Raw genomic sequence first — 23,547 nt, 5'->3', positions numbered from 1 at the left:
CTGTAAAAGGAAAAAAAAAATAGATCACTCAAATTAAAGCAAAGATTTTTAAACAATTAAAGGAAATGCTGCAAGTTTGTAAAAATACATCTCAGCCATTTACTGTTTAATAATTTTAATGATGAATTAACATTTATGGGGACTACAGAAGATACAGTAGGTTCGGACGCTGGCTCTTTTCACTCTCAAAAGACCTAAGGTAAAATTTGTCATGCAGTAATGGAAGTATCTTTTTGGATATGAGGAGTTAGAGCTTTCATGGGAGGCTCTGATACGTTGTGGTGCTACTGCAGGTCTGAACATGAGAGAACCTACACACAAAGACCAGGTACTGAGACAGTCAGGCAAGGATTTGGTGCGGCACCTGCACTCCCTATGCCTGTCTCTTACCGTCTCATAGCCTTTCACTTAGAGCATAAAATAGTCCTGTTTATTCCTCACTCCACATAAAACTACTATTTTAGCTAAAATACATCTCTGTCATAAAATTAAATCAGACTACTTGTGTAATGGAGCTGACTGGAAAGTAGCACCAAAGCTTGATTTACAGTGGGTAGGTGTGGAAGTGTTTGGTTTCAAAGCTGACAATTTATACAGCAAATTTTCTCTACAAAGTGTGAGTTTGAGCCATGAAGTTTGGCTTGGAACAGCAACTGTTTGGGTACTACCAGGATTTGGGGTGCTCCTGCTCAGCACACTGGTTAGCCCATTTGCCAGGATTCCTCACAGTGAGGAGCACACACTAGGGCTCCAAAATATGAATGACGAGGAGGGCTGATAAAGCTAAGTATAAGACTAGTAACAGTGGGTTTCTATGGGGTGAAAGCCAGCCATGAACATTTTCCATGCCTGATTGCTTAGTTTCAAGAGACCTAAAGTCTGGGTCTCGAAGGTTATCATGGCCTCAGCATGCAACTGAAGCACTTAATGACTTGATGTGTTCTTTGACCATGATATTGCACCTAAGCAGCAGTGTCTTGCTACTTAGTGGGCAACAAGCAGGCCCATGTGGGGAAAGACCTCACTTAGAGCCAGATTATTCTTCCAAGGCCTTGGGGCTTTCTTGCAACATTAGGCAAGTGTCTCTCAGCATTTGTCACTGAGAGGAAAATACACAGACGTGCCTGACTTTTGTAGTTCTTGCCTGGGCCTGCAATGGCCTGCTCTTGCTGTGCAGAATGGAGGTGGGTCCGGGGTCCACTGGGTTCCGTACAAATATATAAATACATACGTAGAAAGAAATAACTGTGTATAATATACATACCAAGTAGAAAGCAGAAGTATTTGCTGTTTAAAAACACTTAGTATATAATAAATAAGACAGCAAGATTTACCACTAAGACAAAGACATAAAAGACACAAAACATGAGGTGTTCAGAAAGCATTTTGTTTACCTTTTTGATAAAACGAATTTTTATCCCTTCTGAAGAACAAGGGCCTTTAGCCAACTTGAATAACAATATTATCCAGTGTTACCAAAATGAAGATTAAATATTGTCAGTTTAAACTTCTCAAGCTTTTTCTAATCCCTATTCTTTTTTCCTATGCATCTGGATCTTTCATAACTCCTGTGTGCTCACATACCTCTACTCTCCAGGCTGATCTTCACCCCTGCATTACCACTGTAAGTTGCTCCCTTGACCGTAAGAGCAAGAATCAATATTGTCTTCCAAGAGTATCTAAGAGGGAGGAGGGGAAAGACAACATCTGGATAGTTTTCCTAGAGCTTTTTATGTTTTACCTTTTTCGTATACTCTGTGTCCTTTTGAGGGATACACATATCCCCTCCTCACCCCAAGCCCTTCCCTTTGGAGAAGCAGCCACCAGCTTGGCAATCTGGGAAGGTTCCTGCAACACATCAGGCAGCTTCACAGTCATGAGACCTGCTGGAATATGAGAGTGTCTCCATGAAGGTCAGTGTGGTTTCCTAGCCCAGGCCCCATATTTTAAGGAAATCTAGAATCTGTAAGAAGGGGAGCTGCTTGCTTTTTTTTTTTTTTTTTTTTTTTTGAGGAGGAGGCTCATGTATATTCTAAGCCAGATAGTTTGTTATAAGGCTGATATTGTAATGGAGTCCATGAACGTTCATGCTAAATGGAAAATGAAAGGGGACTACCCCACATTTAATGAAACAAAACACAAGTGAGCCAGTCTTTAAATCTTTCACCAGGTAATTTCTCTCTCATAATGTGCTCTTTCTATCCACTAATTTGACAGTGTGTTCTTTTAAATGTAGGTATCTGATCGATGTCCCTGTGTAAGTTCATCTGACTGATGAAACAAACCAGCAATATCTAACGACAGTGTCTGGCACAGGTACAAACACAATCAGTCTCTCCCATTTATCTTGAGATTGCATGCAAAGTACTCTGAAATAAAAACACACTACATCTCCTCTATTTTTTGATGTTGAAAGATTTAAAAAGCATAATCCACATTAAGCTTCTACATTTCATCAGCCAAGACTGACTGAAAAGTGTGTACTTTTAGACAGTAACTGTTACTAACTCTGTGCAACTGTGTGGGGTTTTGGTTTGGATTTTTTTGCTCTTCCTTATGGAATTCCTGAAAGTACTTTGCCAGTTCATATGTAGTGTTTAATTCATATAACTTTACTTTTCTCCTGTTTCTTAAGTGAAGCCATTAAGTTAAAATTTGAAATGGAATCTCATACATCCACCTTGAATGCTGAAGAATAAACCACAAAAGAGGTTTGAGCAAAGTTTGAAATGTGCATTTAGGAAATGCTTGGGTTGTTCTTGTTTCTAAATCAGGTAGTGTTTCTAGTATACTATAACATAGTATACTGTATACTAGTATCCAGTACAACTGGACCTATGTGCTGTTTTAGAGTGCACTTCATGGTTAATGATACATGTTTTAGGTATTTAATCAATCACAAATTTTTATATATTTATATCTTTGAACTTTTTCCTTAATGGAAAAAAATCCACAGTGATTTCTATGCCTGGAAGAGTCCTACTGGGCAAGGTTTTGAACAGACTTCTTGCAAAAAGCACCTTTATAATACAGAGTATGAGCCCATATTTTTACCTGGTTACTCTATTTCCAACACTAAGACTTCTAGTAGTTATTGAGGCAGATTGTTTCATTTCTAATCCTTTCTTTTCAACAAGCCACATAATCTATCTCTAGTATCTGCCATAGCCCCTTTGCCTGCTGACCAAATAAGAGGAAAAAAAAAGCTGGTGAACAACTTCTTTTTCATATACCTTTAGATTTAGTACAGAGTAGAAGAGAGGTAAACAAGTCCATATGTTTGTTTTTAGGCTTGCACCAGCAGAGGCTCTGATGGTTTTAAAGAGTGTCTAGCTTACACTGAACAGAGTTTTTTCTTGGTCTGATACCTCAGAGAGAACAACATCACAGTCCTGTGTAAATGTGCTAGGGAATTCAGAAACACTGAATTAGACACGTTCCACTTTTTTTGTGTGCTGAATCACCCTTGTCAGGAGCTTCTTGAGAGCCCTAATACAGCAATCTGTCATTCACAGAAAGGAGCATGTGAAGTGTAAAATGCCGTTACTGGAATTTATCAAGAGCAGCTTCCATAACCTGAAGCACTGTGAAAATGTTCACATTTTAGCATGCCAACAGAGCTTCAGCATTGATATCTTCAACAAATAGGAAGCACATGGCATATTAAGCTTGTTTCCTCTCAGCTCCACAGTCAGTTTTAGAGGATACATAAGAAGAGAAAATCCAGGCATCAACCGCCCAGGTTCAAGAGGGAAGGCCTTTTCTTGTGTGACTGAAGTGGGGAGTCACATAAAGAAGCAGACTTGGCAATTTTCCCTTGTTTCTTTTCGTTTCTGAGATTGAACAGTCACCAGAAGACACCCTGAAAATAGTGTGATTGGTCAATGACCATCTGTCGATGAAAAATACACCATGTTGGGATGAGGCAAGGAAAGGGAAATTTCATGGGCAAGGTTGTTCAGCTCTTCTCAAATAAGAAACCAGCTCAGGTAGTTACGTTGGGTCTCTGAAGTGGAGACAGATAGGAAAACACCAAGAGCATGCTAAACAGTCACATAGTTGGAATTAAATTAACCTGTCCTTGAACTCCAGATTTTGGAACTGGATTTGATCTTTTGCAGCTTTGCTTAGTTTTGACCCTAGTGTCTCAGTTCAGACTAATTTATACTTTGACACATCCAAAAGGGTGAATCCTTTTAATATTAAGTTAATATCTAAGTTGGGTCTATTTTTGCAAGGAACTCAGACACAAAGGCTTGAAGAAAAACAATTCCTACTGGCTCCCCTGAGGTTTTCTGGTGGTTTTCCTATTTGTTGGGGCATATTCTTTCTACAGGAAAAAAAGGGAGTCACATTTCTGTTGTAGGTGAATACGAATGCTTAGTACTTTGCACTTGGGAACAGATGACCTCTTTCCCCTGTATATGCTACTGTAGATTTTAACTGATGAGAAACTCCTCATTTATTACTTCTACAAAACAGACACTAGATTAAGATAATGCCTGGCAGCATGGAACATTAAGAGATGGGCAAGCAAATCCAGTGTTATACAACCACTTCTGTAAAAATGGATATTGCTACATGTATTCTTTCCTGTCGACTTTCTTCTTCTTTGCTGGCCTCTCCAATAAAGTTGCTGTTACACCAATTGCATAAAACCATCTGAGTCATCAGTGAAGGTATTATTGAAGATCTAATTAGTACTTAACTTTCTACTAAATTTTTCAACAGATTAGGTGGCAACGAAATAATTCAACTTAACATCAATAAAGAGTATACCCTGTATGCTGGGTCCAAATGTTCAGTAGCTCCACCACAACAGGATGTGCTGGTCAACTCTGCTGCATATTTCATCCCTTGTCAAAGAAATAGATCTGATGCAGCAATATTTAGAACTTTGTCTCAGCAAAACTCCCATTGATTTACTAAGAAGATGTAAAGAAAGTTTAGGCCATATTTATAAAAATATTAAGTCCATATATGTGTGTGTGTGTGTGTATGTGTGAATGTGTGCATGTATACATATGTACATATACGTAATATTTGTACAGATACAATATACACAGGCACATAGAGAGAAGTGTTTCCTTTTTTTCCCTGGCTGGTAAGTTTTTACTTAAATAGAAGTTTTGTAAGGAATGAAGGCTTGAATTCCTTCAAATATTTACCCTGGGCTTCAGCTCTGAGTTTTTATCTGCTTTTTACTTCCTGTGGCTCCCTAATTTTAAAATAACCCCTCCTAATTTACTGAACAAGACACAAGCCTCCTCAGATATTGGTATTTTCTCATTTAAAAAAGAAAACTCAAATCTACATTGCAGTCCTCCATCTCTTGGTTATGACTCTAAGTTGACAGTCTAAACAGTCAAATCCAGTACTGCTGGATTTTTATCATAGTAAATACTGGACAGTCTTACTCAAAAAAGTTACACTCAACATGCAAACTTACTATTTCTTATTAGTGCTAAATTACATGGCTTTCTTGTATCATTAAAAGATAGGATTATTCAAGTGCTAAGTTCTAATGGGGCTTTGGAGGGCAGGAGCTGGCCCTTGGAAGTAAGGTAATGTGGTTCTTTTGGTTTGTTGTATATGAATTAGTAAAATTCTGCTGAATATTACAGAAATTTACATTCTCCCTTTTGTACACTAATGAAAAGATTTTGGTAGGAAATACTGAGAGTTCTGTACATAATACAGATTTCATAAAACTATAGATTCTTGGCATGCAAGTTAGACATTTAACTTGTGTGTGCCTAATCTATATTTTTACAGGATTTCTCTATCCAAGAGTTCTGATAGCCATAGATTACTTTCACACAAAACCACACACATCGGTGTGTTAGCATCTCTGCAAGATTTGATTGGTTGTATATTTGCCTGTGAGTTTTCAGATGTGTCTGTGCAAAAAAATAAATCCTGTTTGTTGAAGACTCTGTCTTTACTCCTGCAGGATTTTCCCATGAGTCCCAGATTCATATAGCCCCAGAAGAAGTCAAGATAGAGGAGGAGTTTGACATGGTAGATGAGGATTGGGCTAGGGATCAGTTGAGTAATCTGGACATCCATAAATTGATGGGTCCGGATGAAATGCACCCAAGGGTGCTGAGGGAGCTGGCGGAGGTCATTGCTAGGCCACTCTCCATCATCTTCGGTAAGTCATGGGTAACAGGAGAGGTGCCTGAGGACTGGAGGATGGCAAATGTCACACCAGGCTACAAGAAGGGCAAGAAGGAGGACCCGCGTAACTATAGACCACTTGTTCTTGGCACTATCTCTAGGCATATCAAGGACATGGGGGTCATCAAGAGCAGTCAGCATGGTTTTATCAAGGGTAAATCATGTTTGACTAACCTCATAGCCTTCTATGAGGAAATTACTAGGTGGATAGATGATGGTAGAGCAGTAGATGTGGTCTATCTTGATTTCGGTAAAGCATTTGACACCGTCTCCCACAGCATCCTTGTAGATAAGTTGATCAAGAATGGGTTTGATGATCAGGTAGTGAGGTGGATCAAGCACTGGTTGAAAGGAAGGAGGCAGAGAGTTGTAGTCAATGGGGCAGAATCTGGTTGGAGGTGTGTGACTAGTGGAGTCCCTCAGGGGTCAGTACTGGGACCGGTGTTGTTCAATATCTTCATCAAAGACCTGGATGAGGGTATAGAATGTACTCTCAGCAAGTTTGCTGATGACACCAAGCTGGGAGGAGTGGCTGACACACCAGAAGGCTGTGCTTCCATTCAGAGGGACTTGGACAGGCTGGAGAGTTGGGCGGGGAGAAATCTGATGAAGTTCAACAAGGGCAAGTGTAGAGTTTTGCATTTGGGGAAGAGAAACCCCATGTACCAGTACAGGTTGGGGGCTGACCTGCTGGAGAGAAGTGTAGGTGAAAGGGACCTGGGGGTCCTGGTAGACAGGAGGATGACCATGAGCCAGCAGTGTGCCCTTGTGGCTAAGAAGGCCAATGGCATCCTGGGGTGTATTAGAAAGGGTGTGATTAGTCGGTCAAGAGAGGTTCTCCTCCCCCTCTATTGTGCATTGGTGAGGCCGCATCTGGAGTATTGTGTCCAGTTCTGGGCCCCTCAGTTCAAGAAGGACAGGGAACTGCTTGAAAGAGTCCAGCGCAGAGCCACAAAGATGATTAAGGGAGTGGAACATCTCCCTTATGAGGAAAGGCTGAGGGAGTTGGGTCTCTTTAGTTTGGAGAAAAGGAGACTGAGGGGTGACCTCATCAATGTTTACAAATATGTAAGGGGTGAGTGTCAGGGAGATGGAGTTAGGCTTTTCTCAGTGTTGACCAGTGATAGGACAAGGGGTAATGGGATCAAATTGGAGCATAGGAGGGTCAAGGTGAATATTCGGAAAATTTTTTTTACTGTGAGAGTGACAGAGCACTGGAACAGGCTGCCCAGAGAGGTTGTGGAGTCTCCTTCTCTGGAGACATTCAAAACCCATGTGGATGCGTTCCTGTGTGATGTGCTCTAGATGACCCTGCTCTGGCAGGGGGGTTGGACTAGATGATCTTTTGAGGTCCCTTCCAACCCCTAGGATTCTATGATTCTATGATTCTATAAGACTATATATATAAGGAAATAGTTCAGGTCTTGACATGACACCATATTACTCAGCAGCACATCATCAGCCTGCATCACCACACAGTACACAGAAACTAGTTGTTTATTTAACATATGGCAGGAAAAGTGCCTGCTTCATCAAAAATCTACATATATTGATCATATAAACTTTGCTGCTTCTATAGTGCCCCGGGAAAGTGTCCTTTATTCTCAAAATGATGGAGAGAGAATCACGTTATGGATCTCCAGAGATCAAATAAGATTTCTCAAAAGAAGAATGATGTACAGCTGCTTTAGTGTTGAAGGTTACATACTATCAACTGTATCTCTACACCTCTGGAGTCTTGAAAGACTAGCCCAAAGGTAACACACACCAGGAACAAGATCTTGCACTACTTTGGTACTTTTAGAGTGATCTAAGAGATGTAACCAGAGAGATGAATGTTCATCTTCTTGTCCCCAAGGAATAGAATCCTTTAAAAGAGTCAAAAATAATTACAACATGATTTGTCTTCCTCAAATGCCTGCCTGACATTGAAAAAAAAAAAAAAAAAAAGGTTTTTGTGCTGTTCAGGAATAGTTCCACCTTGTGATAATATTTGTCCCTCAATACTGCCAAGATCTCTGCCATCCTAGATGGTCTGCCGCTCTGTGTGTCTGGGGCCTAATTGGAAGACACCTGAGAGAAATTCATCAACACCAATGAAAGATGGCAAAGTTTTACTTTCATAAACCTCTTTCTACTTTTTCTCTCATGCCAAGTCCTCTTTACTCTTTCAGCTTCTTCAGAACCCCAATCCAGGGCTCACAGGCTTGTTGGGATTCTCCCCTTTAACTTCTGTGTGCTGGGGGCATTTGCTACATAGACGGCGGTAGGAGCCTGGTAAAGGTCTTTCCTACTTGCTGGGCACAAGTTACAAGGCTAAATAGATTGCATTATTAATGATGATAAATACAAAGTATCTGTGACAGGATGGGAATGGTAAATATTCTCAAAATCCTTTCAGAGGTGTATCATTCATTCAACATAAAGACTTTTGTCATGTGAGGTTGAAACACCCAGCAGAATTCCTCACCAATGTGAGGCAAACTGCAGGCCTTCTAATCACTTGAATGTAGTCAATGTGCTTTAGAATTATGCTGCACACTTCTACTTTGGAGTTGGCCACAGATTTTTAATCCAACAGGGATTTTCTGAATCTTCTACAGCTGGAGGAAAAAAAACACATCTATTGCCTTTGAAACTAAGTGTGTAAAAATGAAAAGAGCTCCTGGCTCCTTACTCCCTGCCTGTGGCCGCAGGCCGCAGAGAATTTTGAGGTGACCACAGGAACTCTTTCCTTGAATTCTTCATAGATTAAACCTTCCTCCATGACATAGCCTTCTCATACATTCTGTAACTATGGAGAAAAGAGATGTCTCATGGACCAAATTCATCCTCATGCATCCCTCCAGGTATCTCTCACCTGGCTGAAAACTTTGTCTTACTTCAGACCCTAGTTCACTGCAGTCAATCTGGGCTGGCCTCCTGCAAACCCAGGATCATTTGTGATATCTACAGCCTCCTCTGGAATGTTGCTGGGACCATGTTTGGGTTTTTTGTTTTGCAGTCTTTGTTCATTCTTTTTGTCCTGATCCTTTAAATTAATGACCCCATGCCTGTTCTCTGTACTTAAATGTTGAAAAGTACATTTTGATGGATTAAGAGGACCATCTTCAGGCATGGGTCTCTCCTTGCTGAATTTATATTGCTCTCTCACCCCTGCCAGCCGCAAGTCTGGCATCCAATCTGGCACCACGTACTTTTCCTTCCCTTATGTGCATTAAACATGTTCATTACACTATAGCTTCCACATCATAACTCATGCAACTCACCCAATTATACTTCTTTACTTTCTTCTCTTCTTGGAAGCTGAAGCTCTCTTCTTTATGAGGACTGTAAGGCCCAGTTTCCAGACTTCTTCAATGCATGCCAAATGCTGCTGCCAACTTCCTTCTATTTGAAAATAACCATAAACATGTCACCCTCACCCACAACTGTTTTTGTTTCAGAATGGTGATCAGGAAAAAAAAAAATATCCTTTTGTTCTGTAAAATTCTTCCTGAGATTTGTCCAGTTTATCTCATGCTCTATCCCTTTCTCCCACCACCTCTCTTATGTGACCAAAGATTTCTTTGTTATTAAGGAAGTGTTTATCAGGTTATATTACTTTGCTGTGGTTATCCTACTGTTTAAGAAACAGTTTAGATTTAAAGAAATTACACTCTGTTTATCCCCGAAGTAAAATCAAACAAATGTGAATTAAAACAGCTAGGCATATATAAATATATAAATACACAGAAATACATGCTGTCTACAGAAATATGTGTGTGTGCATGTAGACACTTCTACAAGTAATTTCCCAATAGAACTCTGGCTGCAGCAGGTAGCAGATATACAACAGTGGAGGGGTAGCTACACAAGAATCCCCTTCTCTGCAGCTCACTGTCACTCAATGAAAACTTCAGCCTCATCTCTACTATCTGGGCTTCCTCTGCAACTTATGGGGAGTATGAAACAACTAAATGTTACTTAAGCCCTGATTAAACTCTGCTAGAAGAAGGAAGCAATAGCAAGTCTCAAGAAGGTGAGAAGATAAATCCCATCTTAACAAAGATGTTTTAACTATGTTCCTATTGCTAAGTAAAACAGGGCTAAGAACCCTTCGCTGGCCCCAAGACTAAGTGGCATTTGTCACTAGGTCTCTTTGGGTCTCAAGAGGTGCCTCTGTGGTTCAAAAAAATTATTAGTTCATGTGGAGTTTTAGTTCTGAGTATCAGAAATAATAAAAGGGGTATGTTGTAAATTGTTTAAGTGATATTTTCAAAGCATGAAGCCAAAGGAGAGTGTGGATGGAGGGCATGGAAGGGTTCCTGGAGCTGCAAAAACTTCTGAAAGAGTGTTGGAGAACTAGAATAGGATAGAGTGGAAGGAGCCAAGTCAGGTGCCATCTAGTGCATACTGCACCTTGGGAGTGTTCCCTGGTGGGCCTGGCACCCCTAAGCACTGTCTTAGAGAGATCACAACAAAGCCTGGAAACACACTAGCAGCCAAATGGGGTGCTTGGGCTCATGCCCTCTCCTCTGCACCATGCAGTGATAGTGTTTGCTGCCATTGGCATCTCCTTCCAATGGAAATTATGTGCCCTTATGCACCTTACTGTGAAAACATGATGAGGCTGTTGGAGGAAACAGGATGTGGGTATGGTACCCCAGTAGCAGATTGTTTCTTAACCAGTAAGGTACAGAAGCTTTGTCTTGACTGCTGAAGTGGCTTAACTGACTGAGACCAATTCAGCGTTCACTGCACTGGCCTTTTCTGCATTGTAAATAAGCAACAAGGTCAATCTTAGTCTAGTCATAAAGTCCTTGTTTATAAGGAAGATAAAACTGACCCAAAAAAAAATAATTAAAAAAAGGAATGAAATGGGATACCAGGTCTCTTTAAATTACGTAAGGGTTTTTTTCTGATAAATAAAAGGTGCGTGGTGTATTTGAGCTGATTCAAGTACCTATGAAATAAAGGGGGAAAAAAATATCAAAGGATAGAGACAGAATTAACCGTAAAAACACAAGGAGGAAACAACCCACAGAAGAAAATGCAGAACATTGTCACAAGTTCAAACGTAGCAAATTTTCCACTGGAAAGCTGACCAGCTTTACACTGATGTTAGATTAACTAAACAATCTAGCTTTCCACAAAGCTTTTCCTTTAGCTTTAATCTGTACCCAAATCTTCTGAGAGAACTGCAAGGCATGACAAGCAAACTAAATTGCCCTTCCTAATTTCTGCAAATATGACAACTATTTATTACAAAATCTGTTCAGAGTTAAAACAAACCAAATGCATTGGGAAATTTTATGAAGTTTTTCCTTACACCTAATAATTGTTTGAGTTTTAATTGTCACTGTCTTCTTTGGTTTCTATTTATCCCCCATGGCATATTATAGAAATCAGTAAAAAGGAAACAAATCCCAAAGCAGAACACATTCCACTAAGATCGAGTAGACCAGTATGTCTGTGTGTATTTCTTGCTAAGACTACATTACATTTCAGCTTGCCTCTGTCTTGCACAACTGAAACGACGTTTATGCACATACTACAGTCCATAGATCATGGAAGAACAACCAACCAAACAAAAGCCCATCAAACTACATATTGGTAAATACTGCTTGCTCACTGACTCTTGAAAGGATACCTGTGTCTGGGGCACCCTGTAAAATGGGAGCTTTGGTTGTTTTAGGGACTGCACTTCCTTCTCTTGCCGTGGGATGGATGCAGAAGAGGGTGGAACTTGCCCCTCCCCCTTCCCGTCCCAAAACCCTCTTAGTACCATTAGGCACCAGGAACGGGACATCAGCTCTGCTCCCTTGCAGGTAGGGCAGGGTAGGAAGTTGCTGTTATTCAGAAGACGAAGGATTTCTTGTCTTGGTAACGATATATGTGAACCACCTTTGATAACACCCGGGCGGGGGGCTTTTAATCAGGCTGAATCTACCCGAAAGACCGAAGGACATTAAGGACGAAGCCTTGTTTTCTCTCCGCAGCGATCGGACCTGAGTCTTAGAGCCCTCTAGTGAGATTTCGCGGAGCCGATCTCCCCCTTCGCGCCCCCCAGGGCCGGCCCCAGCCCAGCCCGCGGCCGGGGGAGCCGCTGTGGTTCTCAGGGGGAAGCTGAAATTCCCACTGGATCTGCAGGAGGTGGACGGGGTTTCCCCCCACCCCCGCGCCCCGTCCCTGTTTAGGATCCCGCTCCAGGGCCCCAGCCAGAGCGGGGGGTCCAGGCGCCGCCGCCACCTGAGCAGCCGCGGCGATCCCGGCGCTGCCCCCGCCCGGCGACACCCCGGGCCTGTGCCCGGCCCCCACCCCCGAGGAGGGGACCGGCTGCCCAGGGAGCAGCAAGCCCATGGCCGAGACCCCGGGGCTGTCAGCTGCCTGGGGCGGGAGGGAGGGCAGAAGGGACAGGAGGGCAGCCAGTGCCTAAAAATACTCCCCGGTCAAAGCCCCGTCAGCTAGGGATGGAGATGGTAACAAAAATGCCTTGAATCGGGAGGAACAGTGAACAATCTTCGTGCTTTCCTCATCATCTTGGAATAATCAGCGGAATTAACTGAGGTCGAGGAAACAGGCTCTTGGGTTAGTTGTGGCAGGCTGTAAGAATAGGGGGCAGCCATTAAAAGAAACCTGATCGCTATTCATCAACTCGGAAGAGGGGAAAGGAGGGGGGGGGGGGAAAAATCTTTCATGGCTCAAGCTCATACCAACCTGGTCTATCTCTGATCAAGAAGATCCCTGGAAACAAGAAGTTTACAAATATTGTCAGATTGATGCTTGTAGTGTGATTTAAGTTGTCAATCCCGCAGAAGCCCACCAGAAGTTTTGATTCAATGCTCTGCATTTCTGGCTAGTTATTGCCAATCCCCTAAGGCGGAAAGTGCTCTCTCTCCTTATTTTAACCATATGTGCCTTTTGTTGTTGTTGTTGTCTTGTCTGTACGCTGTACGAGCTGTCTTTGAGAGAGTCCCCTTGTGCCGCGGAGCATCTGAGACGGTCCCCGCAGCCGGCAGAGACGCGGGGGCTGCATGGACACCGGCCCAGGCCCCAGTCACCCCCTTCCCCCCTGCCCTCGCCCCAGCTGGCTGTCCTCTCCGCGGGATCTGTGTCTGGCTGTGGGCCGGGAAGGGGCAACACCCCAAATAAATATAGTTGCTGGGGGTAACGACCGGGAGGGTGCTGATAATAGAAGTGAGTGAAAACTCTGAGCCCCGGGCCCGAGATTGAGAAGGGGTAATATAAAGGTAATCAGGACCGGCCGCATTAGCCTGTTGGGGAGCTATCGGGTTTCGTGGGGAGCACGGGAGGGTACAGCGCCTTGAGCTGGGGACACACTGCAACCCCTGGAGTCGCATTTCACCGGGAGGGAGCCAGGGGGTGGGGGCGGAAAGGTTCACCGAGGCCGGCTCAGACAGTCGCATCAGGCCCCGATCTCCTAATTAATACATCTCTCGAAAATGCTACTCGAGCATCTCAAGTCCAGCCGGCCGGGAAACGTCTGCAAGCTGGAGGGGAACGGCGGAGCTACAGACGCGGGGAGCGGGGCCGCTCTTGGGACAGAGGCTCCTGCCGGTGGCCCAGCTCGACGCCCCCCGCCCCACAGCACCCCGCTCCCCCGCCCCCCATCCCAACAACGTTTTCTTTCAAGCGGAGTTTGTTAGCATAATCGAGTTACCCGCTACATAACTGAAATCCTTGGCCGGTCCCCTTGAGGAACAGCGCATTGCCGTGCAGCAAAAGCTTTGAATTATTCCTTTCGTCCCAAATCACGGAACAACAAGCTATTGTTGTTTGCCTTAATTTAGTTACTCGCAGCGATCCTCCCTCGTGTTTTCTTTTTCAGTCGGGGCAGGATCTTAGTGCCATCTGTGATGGGATAGACCCGGGTTTTAAACAAAACACGAAAATAAATATAAGCTTGAATAAATAACGGGAGGGAGAGGAGCAACCCGCGGTTCCGGGTTGCAAACTGCGTCCATGAATCCCGGGAGAGTTTCGACAGCCTGAAGGGGCCAGTTCCCACCAGAGAGAATAGTGTGTGCCCGGGATGTCCCGGGAAACCCACTGAGATCCCCCCGGGCTGGAGGGTGGGGGCCAGGTAGGCCCGGGATCCTGGCAAAGGTCTCTATGATTCATTTTAAAAAGCTAGCAGGAATAGCAGATTAATTGCGGCGGGTTTTCTCCCACGTTAAAGCCCACTGTTTTTAAGGAGAAACCATACAGAACTCCCTCCCAAGGGAGAGAAAATAAAATTTTAAATTAAAGAAAGAAACGAAAACTCGGAGTTGTCATTTGCTCGCTCTCTCTACAGTCCTTGCCACGGTAGTGGACATATGCGGGAAAGATGTGTTTCTTACTGGTATGTGAGGATTGTGGGGGTTATCATTTGCTCGTGGATCCTGCCGATAAAGACGCCCCACGAGGATGCCCCGTGTCCACGCAGGGAGCTCCCGTGTCCTCAGCCGTGTGCGAGTGGGTGAAGGGCGGTGGGCCTTGATCCCTTTGCCTCCCACTTCTCCGACGGAGGTTTGTCCCGAGTCTAGCCAGTGGCATTTGTGCCTCTGTGAAATGGCTGAGAGGGTCCGCAGAGGTAGTGCTCGTAGGGGCTTGCGTAAAGATGCAGGGCAGGAATTTGGGTGAACCGGTTCCTGTCTTGAAGGAGAACGGCGAGGGCCTGCAGATTCCTACATGGGCTGCTGTCTGCAAGGAGACGTCCGAGGCACAGCCGAAAGGGAGATTTGCAGATAACTGCAGCGCTATCTTGTCACTCACTTGTGGACACGAATCAGTTAGGTGCAATGAAAGGCTCCTAGGAAGCGACACGGCCGCCCCTCCTTGCTTCAGATGGTCTGCGTCCCGGTTAATACAGGAAGCATTACGATAAAACTGGCTTTTTATTTCACTCATATTTCACAATGATTGTGTTGACACTGGCGGTCTCTCACACTGCGTAGTGCGCGGTAATGACTGCGCCGAGAGGTAAGGCGCTTCCCGAGAAAGCCCTCGGCAAAGCCGAGCCCCGGGGCTCCGGCTGGGGTCGGGATGAAACCCCGGGCTCCTCCGCCGGGCGGCATCGAGGCCGGGCATAAGTTTCGATCAGTGCAAAGAAAGCCTCTCACCGCGGCTAAAGGAGAGACCCAGGCGAAATGTTCCTGTCGGCCTGGGAACACACGTTTGCAAGAAATTCGCGCCTCTTGCTCTGAAATATAACCACAGTGAACGAGCTCTTTCGCAAAAGCCGGGGTGGGGGAGAAGAAGAAGAAGGGAAAAAAAAAAAAAAAAAAAAAAAGACATAAAAACAAAACTCGCAAGTCCCTGCAACTTGACTCGCCCCGTGCCGTGGCTCTGCAAGCAGTGCCTGCAGGGTTAGCCCTGCCTCTGCCTAGCTCTCTGAGAAGTGAACTAGCTTTCTATGCAAGCTGCAGCTTGGCTAAGGCAGCCTAAAGTGAAAGCACCTACAGAGGGGCTGGGGTGTAGATTGTGTACTCACATTTTAGAGTGCTAAGAAGACACCTTCTCAGATCTAAGTCCATGCAACAGTTTTTGACATCTCATTCCCGGCTAGGGTGATCAGCTGCTCCCGTTCGGATTCAGCCATTGCGGGTTATCAGCTGGAAGGAGAGGAAGCGGAGTCAGGTATATCCCTAATAAACGTCGGGCGACCGTGCGCGGCAGTGGGGAAGCTGGCCGGGGGGGAGCAGCCCAGACCTCGGTAGCGCTTTTCTCTTTGCCTCCGTTCTCATAGCGTGAGGGAGCGGAAAGGGGCTCTTTTCTTCTCGAAAGACACACATTATGTGTGCAGAGGTCGGGGGTGCGATAGAGCATTTGTGTTTCTCTCGCTATTTCTGCTCAGAGTAACCTTCACAGTGGATCGGTTCCCCCGTTCCATGATCGCTCGCTACGGCTGCGGCTGCGAACTATCCTGCCGGTTAGGTTGGCTAGGAAGGCTGAGGTCAGGATGCTTTCGTTTACACAGTTTAAATCCTGCAGAATTCTGCCGACATCAAGGAAGTAAGCGGCCGAATCCCCTTTTTGTAAAGAAAGGGAGGGAGAATCGTGCAAGGGGGCTTCACGGGCAGGTCCCCCGAATTTGTTTTAAACGAATTCGAACTGTCTTTCTCTTGCACTGCAAAGGTAGCCCCTATTGTGCGCCCCCGACGGGTCCAGGGAGGGAGCCGGCCGCTCTCCCTTGCTTCTTTATGGCAGCATTCCGGAAAAGCCCGGACAGGTAGGAGGACATGCAGCTTCCGAAGTGAAAAGCACTCGAGAAATACGCGGTCGATACGCACAGGCGTCCGGACATGCTGGGAGCCGGCAGCGGGCTGATCCGCTGCCCCCACCCTCTACCTCCTCCTGCCTCCCTCCCCCGCCGCATTTCGCCCAGCCGCAGCCCTGGCGCGGCTCCTCGCCGGGAGCCGCCGCCACCTCGGCCTCACCTTCCCCTTGGGGACTGCCGCTAAGCCCGCCCGGGCCGGCACGAAGGTCCGTGCACGGGCCAGGGCCGAGAGGCGAGGAGCCGCAGCCTGGTCTCTGGTGGCTTTGCCACATCCCTGACGAGCCGGTGCCGTGAAAAAGGTACCGTGGCAGGAACCCACAATCGCAGAGACCTCTACTGTCAGGGCAGCAAATGGAGTAGAAAAAAATCTTGGGGCATTAATTATTATTTCTCGGCAAAAAGGGAACATTAAAGGCCACGGAAACTACCCTGAGTTTGGGACTGGGAGGCTTCTGCCGGGTGCCTTCCCCCCTTCGGCCCCGTCCGCCAGCGCAGCTCCTGCGCCGCGCCCGCGAAGGCACCGCATCGCAGTCCGCTCGCTCATCTCACCCGCTCCTTCTCTCCCGACTTTCAGCTTGCACAGTCTCTCTCTCTCGTCTTTCACTTTGGCTAGACCGAAAGCGACAGGAAAGGACACGGGTCGCTGGCCTGCACAGCCAGTAAACTAACAACGCTGTGTGTAACGGGCATGTGTGGGTCATAAAGGCCCCCCTTATTCCTGCGAAGTGTCTCTGACTTTATATGTGTCCCTTCCTGGATTATAAACCCGCAACACTGTCCTGGAAATCAAGTAGAATTAAATGGCCAGTGTCTTGCGCGTGGGAGCGTGGTGGGCATTGCCGGAGGCTAATGGAGGAGCAATCCTGCCTCCGTCCTGTGCCATCATGCCTCCTCCTAGCTCCCAGGCAGGTACGATCAGGCTGTAATGGGATCCCAGGTCACGAACAGGGTCTCTATTGTACATGAGAGGCCTCTTCCCTATAAAGCTCTCCAAGAGTTGTTACTGGGCGCTGGGGAGGGGAGCTAAGCTAACGCAGTTAGAAAGAAACTTCCTGCAAGGGCCGGAGACGGGTTTTTCTTCCCACCACAGCCGTGGATGCCGGGGAAGACAGAGCCCGCGGTCCGGAGCGGCGGGGCAGGGATGGGGCAGCGGGATCCAGACAGGGCTGCGGGGCCAGGATGGGGCAGCGGCATCCGGACGGGGCGGTGGCTCCGTCCCGCCGCACCGCAGCGCCCTGCTGCGAGAGCCAGGGGCCCGGGCTCTCCGCTCCGGCGCTCCCCCTCTCCCCCCATGGGCGCCTGCAGCGTCAATCACTGCGGAAATTTCTCCCTCGCTAGCTAATATCTCAGCTAGCAGGGCCGCCTCTGAGTAGATCTGAGCAATCTGTCAACCCAGCCGGGGAGCCACCTCAAAACAGATCGGGTTACCCCTGATTGACAGCGTCACCATGGCAAATAATTTGACTAAAACTATTGTCTTCTCCTGGCAGTCCCCGGGTCAGATAACCGGACCAATCACAGCGCGGATAATCACTTTTCATGCCAGCTTAGAATAATATTATTAAAAAAAAAAGGGGAGAGAGAGAGAAAGAAAGGGGGGAAAAACTCCGAGAGGGAGAGGAGCGAGGGAGCAGGACTTTACCACTATATTATGAGGCATCTCGCTGCGGCGGGGGGTGGGGGGGAAGCAGAGAGATCCCAAACCGGCTGCCGAGGGGGGTGGGGGTGGGAGAGCCGCGGCCGCTGCGAGCGCTGCAGATAGAAGACAAAAGAGGCACAAAGTTACTCTCGCAACTTGGACTTACAAAAAGGAGGCGGCCGAGGGGAAAAAGCCGCCCGCGCTCGGGCTCCCGAGACTTTTTTCTTCTCTCTTCGCCTTTTCCTTTTCATTTTTTTTTTTTTTTTTTTTTTTTTCCCTGCCCGGCTCCCGCGGCCGCTCCGGGGCCGGGCGCCGCTGATGGCCGCGGCACCCCGCGCCCGGCCGTGACGCCCGACCGGGCCCCGCCGGGCGCCGCCGCCCCGGGGCCGGCCCCGCATGCCGGGCGCTGCCCGTTGCCCGGCGCCGCTTCCCTCTATGCGGCCGTAGGGTGCACGGCGGGGCAGGGCTCATCATGTCGATGCTCCCGACTTTTGGCTTTACCCAAGAGCAAGTGGCCTGCGTCTGCGAGGTGCTCCAGCAAGGCGGCAACATCGAGCGGCTGGGGCGGTTCCTCTGGTCCCTCCCTGCCTGCGAGCACCTCCACAAGAACGAGAGCGTCCTGAAGGCCAAGGCGGTGGTGGCCTTCCACCGGGGCAACTTTCGTGAGCTCTACAAGATCCTGGAGAGCCACCAGTTCTCGGCGCACAACCACCCCAAGCTGCAGCAGCTCTGGCTCAAGGCGCACTACATCGAGGCGGAGAAGCTGCGGGGGCGCCCCCTGGGGGCGGTGGGCAAGTACCGGGTGCGCCGCAAGTTCCCGCTGCCCCGCTCCATCTGGGACGGCGAGGAGACCAGCTACTGCTTCAAGGAGAAGAGCCGTAGCGTCCTCCGCGAGTGGTACGCCCACAACCCCTACCCGTCCCCCCGCGAGAAGCGGGAGCTGGCCGAGGCCACCGGCCTCACCACCACGCAGGTCAGCAACTGGTTCAAGAACCGCCGGCAGCGGGACCGCGCGGCCGAGGCCAAGGAAAGGTACGGCTTCCCCGGCTTGTTCCCGCGGCTTCCCCCGGAGCTCCCGGCTCTCCTGCTCCGCCGCTCGCCTCGCACGTCTCACTCTGCCCCAGCCTCGGCTGCGGGGAGGCCCGCGGGACGACGCGCCTAGTGGGCCCGGGATCTCCTGGGCGGGGGCACCGCAGGCGAGCGAGACGGGCTTTCGGCTAGGGCTTCTGTCCCCCAAAAGCAGCTCCGGGAGAGGAGGCCGGGACCTTTTCCCCTCCGAGAATGCACTCCCTTCGCAGCCGGCGCGGCGGCCGCGGGGCAGCTCCTCCTGCTCGGGACGCTTCCTACGGCCGGCTGCTTGTCCCGGTTGTGCAGCGCGGCCGCCTCCTTCCCGCCGCAACCCGGCCTGGAGCCCGGACAGGCAGTGGGGCCCGAGGTGCCGGTGCTGGTGCGCGTCCCGGCGGGGCTTAGGACGAGTGCTCTGCGGCCCGCACAGCGCGGAGCGTATCCGTGAGGGTTACCCCAGTGCAGAGGGAGAAAGCCAGGGGCAGCCGGGCAGGAGTGGGTCTGAAAGCTGTAAATGGTGGTTTGCAAAAACTGCCTGGAACTTCGGTTGCTGGTGTCATGCGGGAGACCTGGACAGGGACTGGCCGGAGCGACTGCTTACCTCGCTCCTTAAAATATAGTTCGTATTGACCAGCAAGTTGCTCATTAATGCATGTTTAGAGACGTATATTCTTAGACCGAGAGTGATTCAGAAACTCTGTTTTTCCCACTAAATGGAGTGAAGGGACCATTAATTGCCGGGCAGAGGTTAATGTCTACAGTCTTGGGTATTCGAGGCCACTTTTCCATCAGCGGTCCCTGTGCTTTAGGAAGACGGTTTGAAGAAGCAAAAAGGGTTCTATAACTGCACACTAGGTCGCTGAAATGCCCGGCCCATACGGATATGATCCTAGGGCCTGCGCGGTTAATTAACGGATTAGAAATCTCCCCTAGATCCGTGCCTCCTAGGAGACTTTTTTTTTCTTCTTTTTTTTTTTTTTTTTTTTTTTTTATTTTTTAACGTTTCTGCCTAATGTGTTTTGGAAATGGCAAGCGCCTCGGCCACGCAGCTGTGCAGCCCCGCAGATTCGGGCTCAGCAGAGATTTGCTCCTTATGTTTCCCCAAACGTGCTAGCGCTTTCATTTTCCTTCAAATCCCGGCAAGTGTTGGTTTTACGAGATGTTAGAGATCCTTTTAATTGCTGATAGCGGGGACTCACCTTCAAATATCCAAAGGAAATGAAGGTTACACTTACTCTTTTTTTTTTTTCTTTTTCCCGAGGAATCAAATTTTAAAGGTCTCCGGAGACAGATAAGATTTTTGACATTGAAAAATACACTCAACCGAATATTACACTCCAGGCGTTGGAACATAAGCTGTTCATGGGATTGCCATTCACTCGAGCAAACTTGTTCAAACAGAGCTTTCTTGTCTATTTTTAATTTTTGGCACAAAGTGTCTCCAGTCACATCCTGCAGCTTTTATTGAAGAAAAATCGTAAGCGTGATGGCTTCACTCTACCAAATCCTACAGGATAGGGCCCCTATACCAGAGAGTGTGTTTCAAAGCTTCCACGGAAGCTTTTAAATAGACTTGCAACACCTTCAGTATTTTAGGCAAAGCTGTGTACAAAGGGCTATGTCTAAGAACCGCTTTAGCCTTGACAGAACTGCCGCCCCCACCTCATCTTGGCCCTCTCATTTCGCGGAAAAATAAAACAAAATCTGTATCTGCGAGGCCTTGGCCAGCTTCCAGCGATTTCTCGGTATTTACCCAGTGATGAGTTTTGAACTTATGTCCTGCCTTTCCAAGCCGGCTGCCTGTGCCGGTAGGAGCACCGGCGGTGCCGGCTCCCCCAGCCGCTGAGCGGTGCGAGGGGCCATCCGGACTTGCCCCCTCCACTGCCCGAGAAGGGACGGCGGAACAGCAGCGGGCGTGCTGAGCATTTCCCGAGAGAGCCGGGGAAATACGCGAGCTAGCTCTGTTTGCTTGCCCTGTCTTCCATATCGGGCTATGTTTTGAGCTTTAAGCTCCGGGAGAGAGGGGGGGAAAAAAAAAATAGTCCAGTTGCTTCAGCAAAAACCTTTCCTGCCTGACGCGAGCCCGCCGTGCTTCGGCCTTCACCGGGAAAATTGCGACCGAAGTCCTCTTAAGTTCTCTTCGGCTTCGGAAGCAGTTTTAAAGTGAAAAAGCTTTTTTTCTTTTTTTTTTTTATGTCTTCCCTCTTCCTTCCCTCGCCGTCCCCATGCTGTGTGCAAACGCTTTGGACGCAGAAAATGACGTTTTGGCAAAATGACACTTTCCGCTGGGCTAGTGGGGAGACTGTTTATAAGCTCAGTGGACCTTAGACCTTTGTGCCAGATGAAGAGGCCTTGGAGGTTTGCAGAGTTTGTAAACCTACCGTTTCTGCACTCCTCCCTGCCCTCCGCCCGCCGCCCCCGGGAGCCGGCTCCCCGCTGCCCCCGCTCCCGCGGTGCGCGCCCCGGAGTGGCTGCCACACGGTGACTTCCCTCCCTCTTTTGTGTTTCCTATAGGGAAAACAACGAGAATTCAAACTCCAACAGCCACAACCCGCTCTCGGCGTCAATGAACGGAAATAAGACAGTTTTGGGGAGCTCAGAGGACGAGAAGACGCCGTCAGGGACCCCGGATCACACCTCCTCCAGCCCCGCGCTGCTGCTCAGCTCCAACTCCGGGCTGCAGCCCCTGCATGGCCTCGGCCATCCCCAGGGCCCCAGCGCCATCCCCGTGCCCAGCGCAGACCCCATGCACCACCACAGCTTGCAGGACTCCATCCTCAACCCCATGTCGTCTAACCTGGTCGATTTGGGCTCTTAAAACCGTATACACGCTCCCTCCTTCGCATCAGACTCCTTTACGCTTTTTTTTCTTTTTTTTTGGTGGGTTGTTTGTTTGTTTTGTTTTTTGTTTTTCCCTTAATCTTATCACAAACTTTGAAAGCGATGACAAACTCCTTAGTGGGTGTGTTGTGCCCTTTGGCAGCAGGGTGGCTGCAGGTTTGGAAGATACCAGACTCGACTGTGGGCAGTATTGTTTTGAAAAGCCTTAAGGATTGCTTAAAGATGGTCTCAGGCGTGCAAGGACTGTTGGGCAGCAGCTGTGATTGTCACGGCAGGCTCTAAATCGGTTCGGTGCAGCAGCTCTTTCCACCCTTAAATTCACGAATCTCTCGGTGGTGTCACTCGATCGCACCGGTCTATGTGGAAAGAGGCACATCGTAATCTTTTCTTTTTTTCGGGGGTGGGGAGGAAAAGGGAACACAAGGCCTCTGTTTCCGTGCCTTTTTGGAAGTTACACATCGCTCCCGTTATTCTATTGTAGTTATGTATCCGTGGCAGGTGTACGATGTACAATTTCAACTAAGAATACAAAAGTTGTAGTCAAGTTATAGCAGCAACACGCGCTCTAGGTAAACTCTGTAACCTTCTTGTAGCTGATGCTATGCAGAGAGACGGCTTCTTTGGCCTTGTCCATGTGGTGCTTTCGCCATTTGCTGGGTGGGAAAGGCAGTGATGGCCCGTCTCCGGCCCCAGTGGAAGGCAGGGGCAGATTCTCCTCTAGGTGTGCGAAGAGGGCAGGAGCGGGGTGAAGAAAAAAAAAAAAGAAGAAAAAAAAAAAATTGCTGCTCGAGTTTAGATCTAAACGACAGTATCAACCGCAAGTCACTCACCTTAGTTTTGTTTATTGTTTATATTATGTGAATACATTCTTTGGAAAATATTTCTGCTTTTATTTTATAATAAAATTTAGAAATCTAACTTGGCGTGCTGTTGCTTCACTTCCCCGCGGGGTGTCTTCGGTCTCAGCCCTGAGCTGGGCAGAGCGGGTGGCCCAATGGCAGGGGGTGACAGCTCTCGACCGGGGAGGCGGTCGACACCGGGCAGTGTCGGGACTCCCGAGGTGCCCGCCGCCGGCTCTTTCCTCACTGTCGGCGGAAAAGCAACCAGGCCTCACCCCCCTAGGCCGACAGAAGGCACGGCGGCACCTCTGCCCCATTTGGGGTGCCCACGGAGAAACGCCAGAGCACGGTGAGGGCGGCTCTGGTCCTGCCCGTGGAAGAGCTTGAGGGGAGCTGGGGGAGCCCCACGAGACCTGGGACGCAAGGAGACAAGGAAGAACAGGTGGTGCGGGCCATAAAGGGAGCGGGAAGGTCGCCCACCTGCTCCCCCGAGGGCATGGCCGAGCAGACTGCGGGTTCTTCCGCCCCCGTGTCCTCCGGCTCCGGCAGAAAACCGCCCCCATCGCCCTCCTGGCCTCAGGGCCAGGCGCTCAAACTGAGCTTGATCAGACCCCGCTCCGGGGTCTGGCACGGCTGGGGTGCTAACGCCTCTCCAGTGCCCATGGAGGTGATGCCAGGAATGGCATAACTCTATTCCTCTCCCTTTTTTTTCCTTTTTT

General features: G+C 48.3%; 1 protein-coding gene and 1 long non-coding RNA gene across 4 annotated transcripts; one reads left to right on the top strand and one right to left on the bottom strand.

Annotated features, from left to right (window-relative positions):
* Nucleotides 1-14,400: 14,400 nt before the first annotated feature.
* On the bottom strand, nt 14,401-18,340 carry LOC127382939 (uncharacterized). 3 transcript variants are annotated; one of them, XR_007889071.1, is made up of 3 exons: nt 18,250-18,340; nt 15,659-15,779; nt 14,401-15,367 (listed from the first exon to the last, which is right to left on the bottom strand). It is a non-coding gene; the product is annotated as an uncharacterized LOC127382939 (long non-coding RNA). The 3 variants fall into 3 exon arrangements; XR_007889070.1 differs by lacking the exon at nt 18,250-18,340 and adding an exon at nt 16,994-17,198; XR_007889072.1 differs by lacking the exon at nt 18,250-18,340 and adding an exon at nt 15,877-16,325.
* Nucleotides 18,341-18,357: 17 nt separating this feature from the next.
* SIX2 (SIX homeobox 2) lies at nt 18,358-22,907 on the top strand. The gene is made up of 2 exons (XM_051615105.1): nt 18,358-19,115; nt 21,663-22,907. Exons 1-2 carry the CDS (start codon nt 18,556-18,558, stop codon nt 21,964-21,966), a joined length of 864 nt encoding a protein of 287 aa, XP_051471065.1. The 5' UTR covers nt 18,358-18,555; the 3' UTR covers nt 21,967-22,907.
* The last annotated feature ends 640 nt before the right edge of the window (nt 22,908-23,547 follow it).

This window comes from Apus apus, chromosome 3 (genome assembly GCF_020740795.1).
Source record: "Apus apus isolate bApuApu2 chromosome 3, bApuApu2.pri.cur, whole genome shotgun sequence".
Lineage (NCBI taxonomy): Eukaryota > Metazoa > Chordata > Aves > Apodiformes > Apodidae > Apus > Apus apus.
This window is presented reverse-complemented; position numbering and strand designations above follow the sequence as displayed.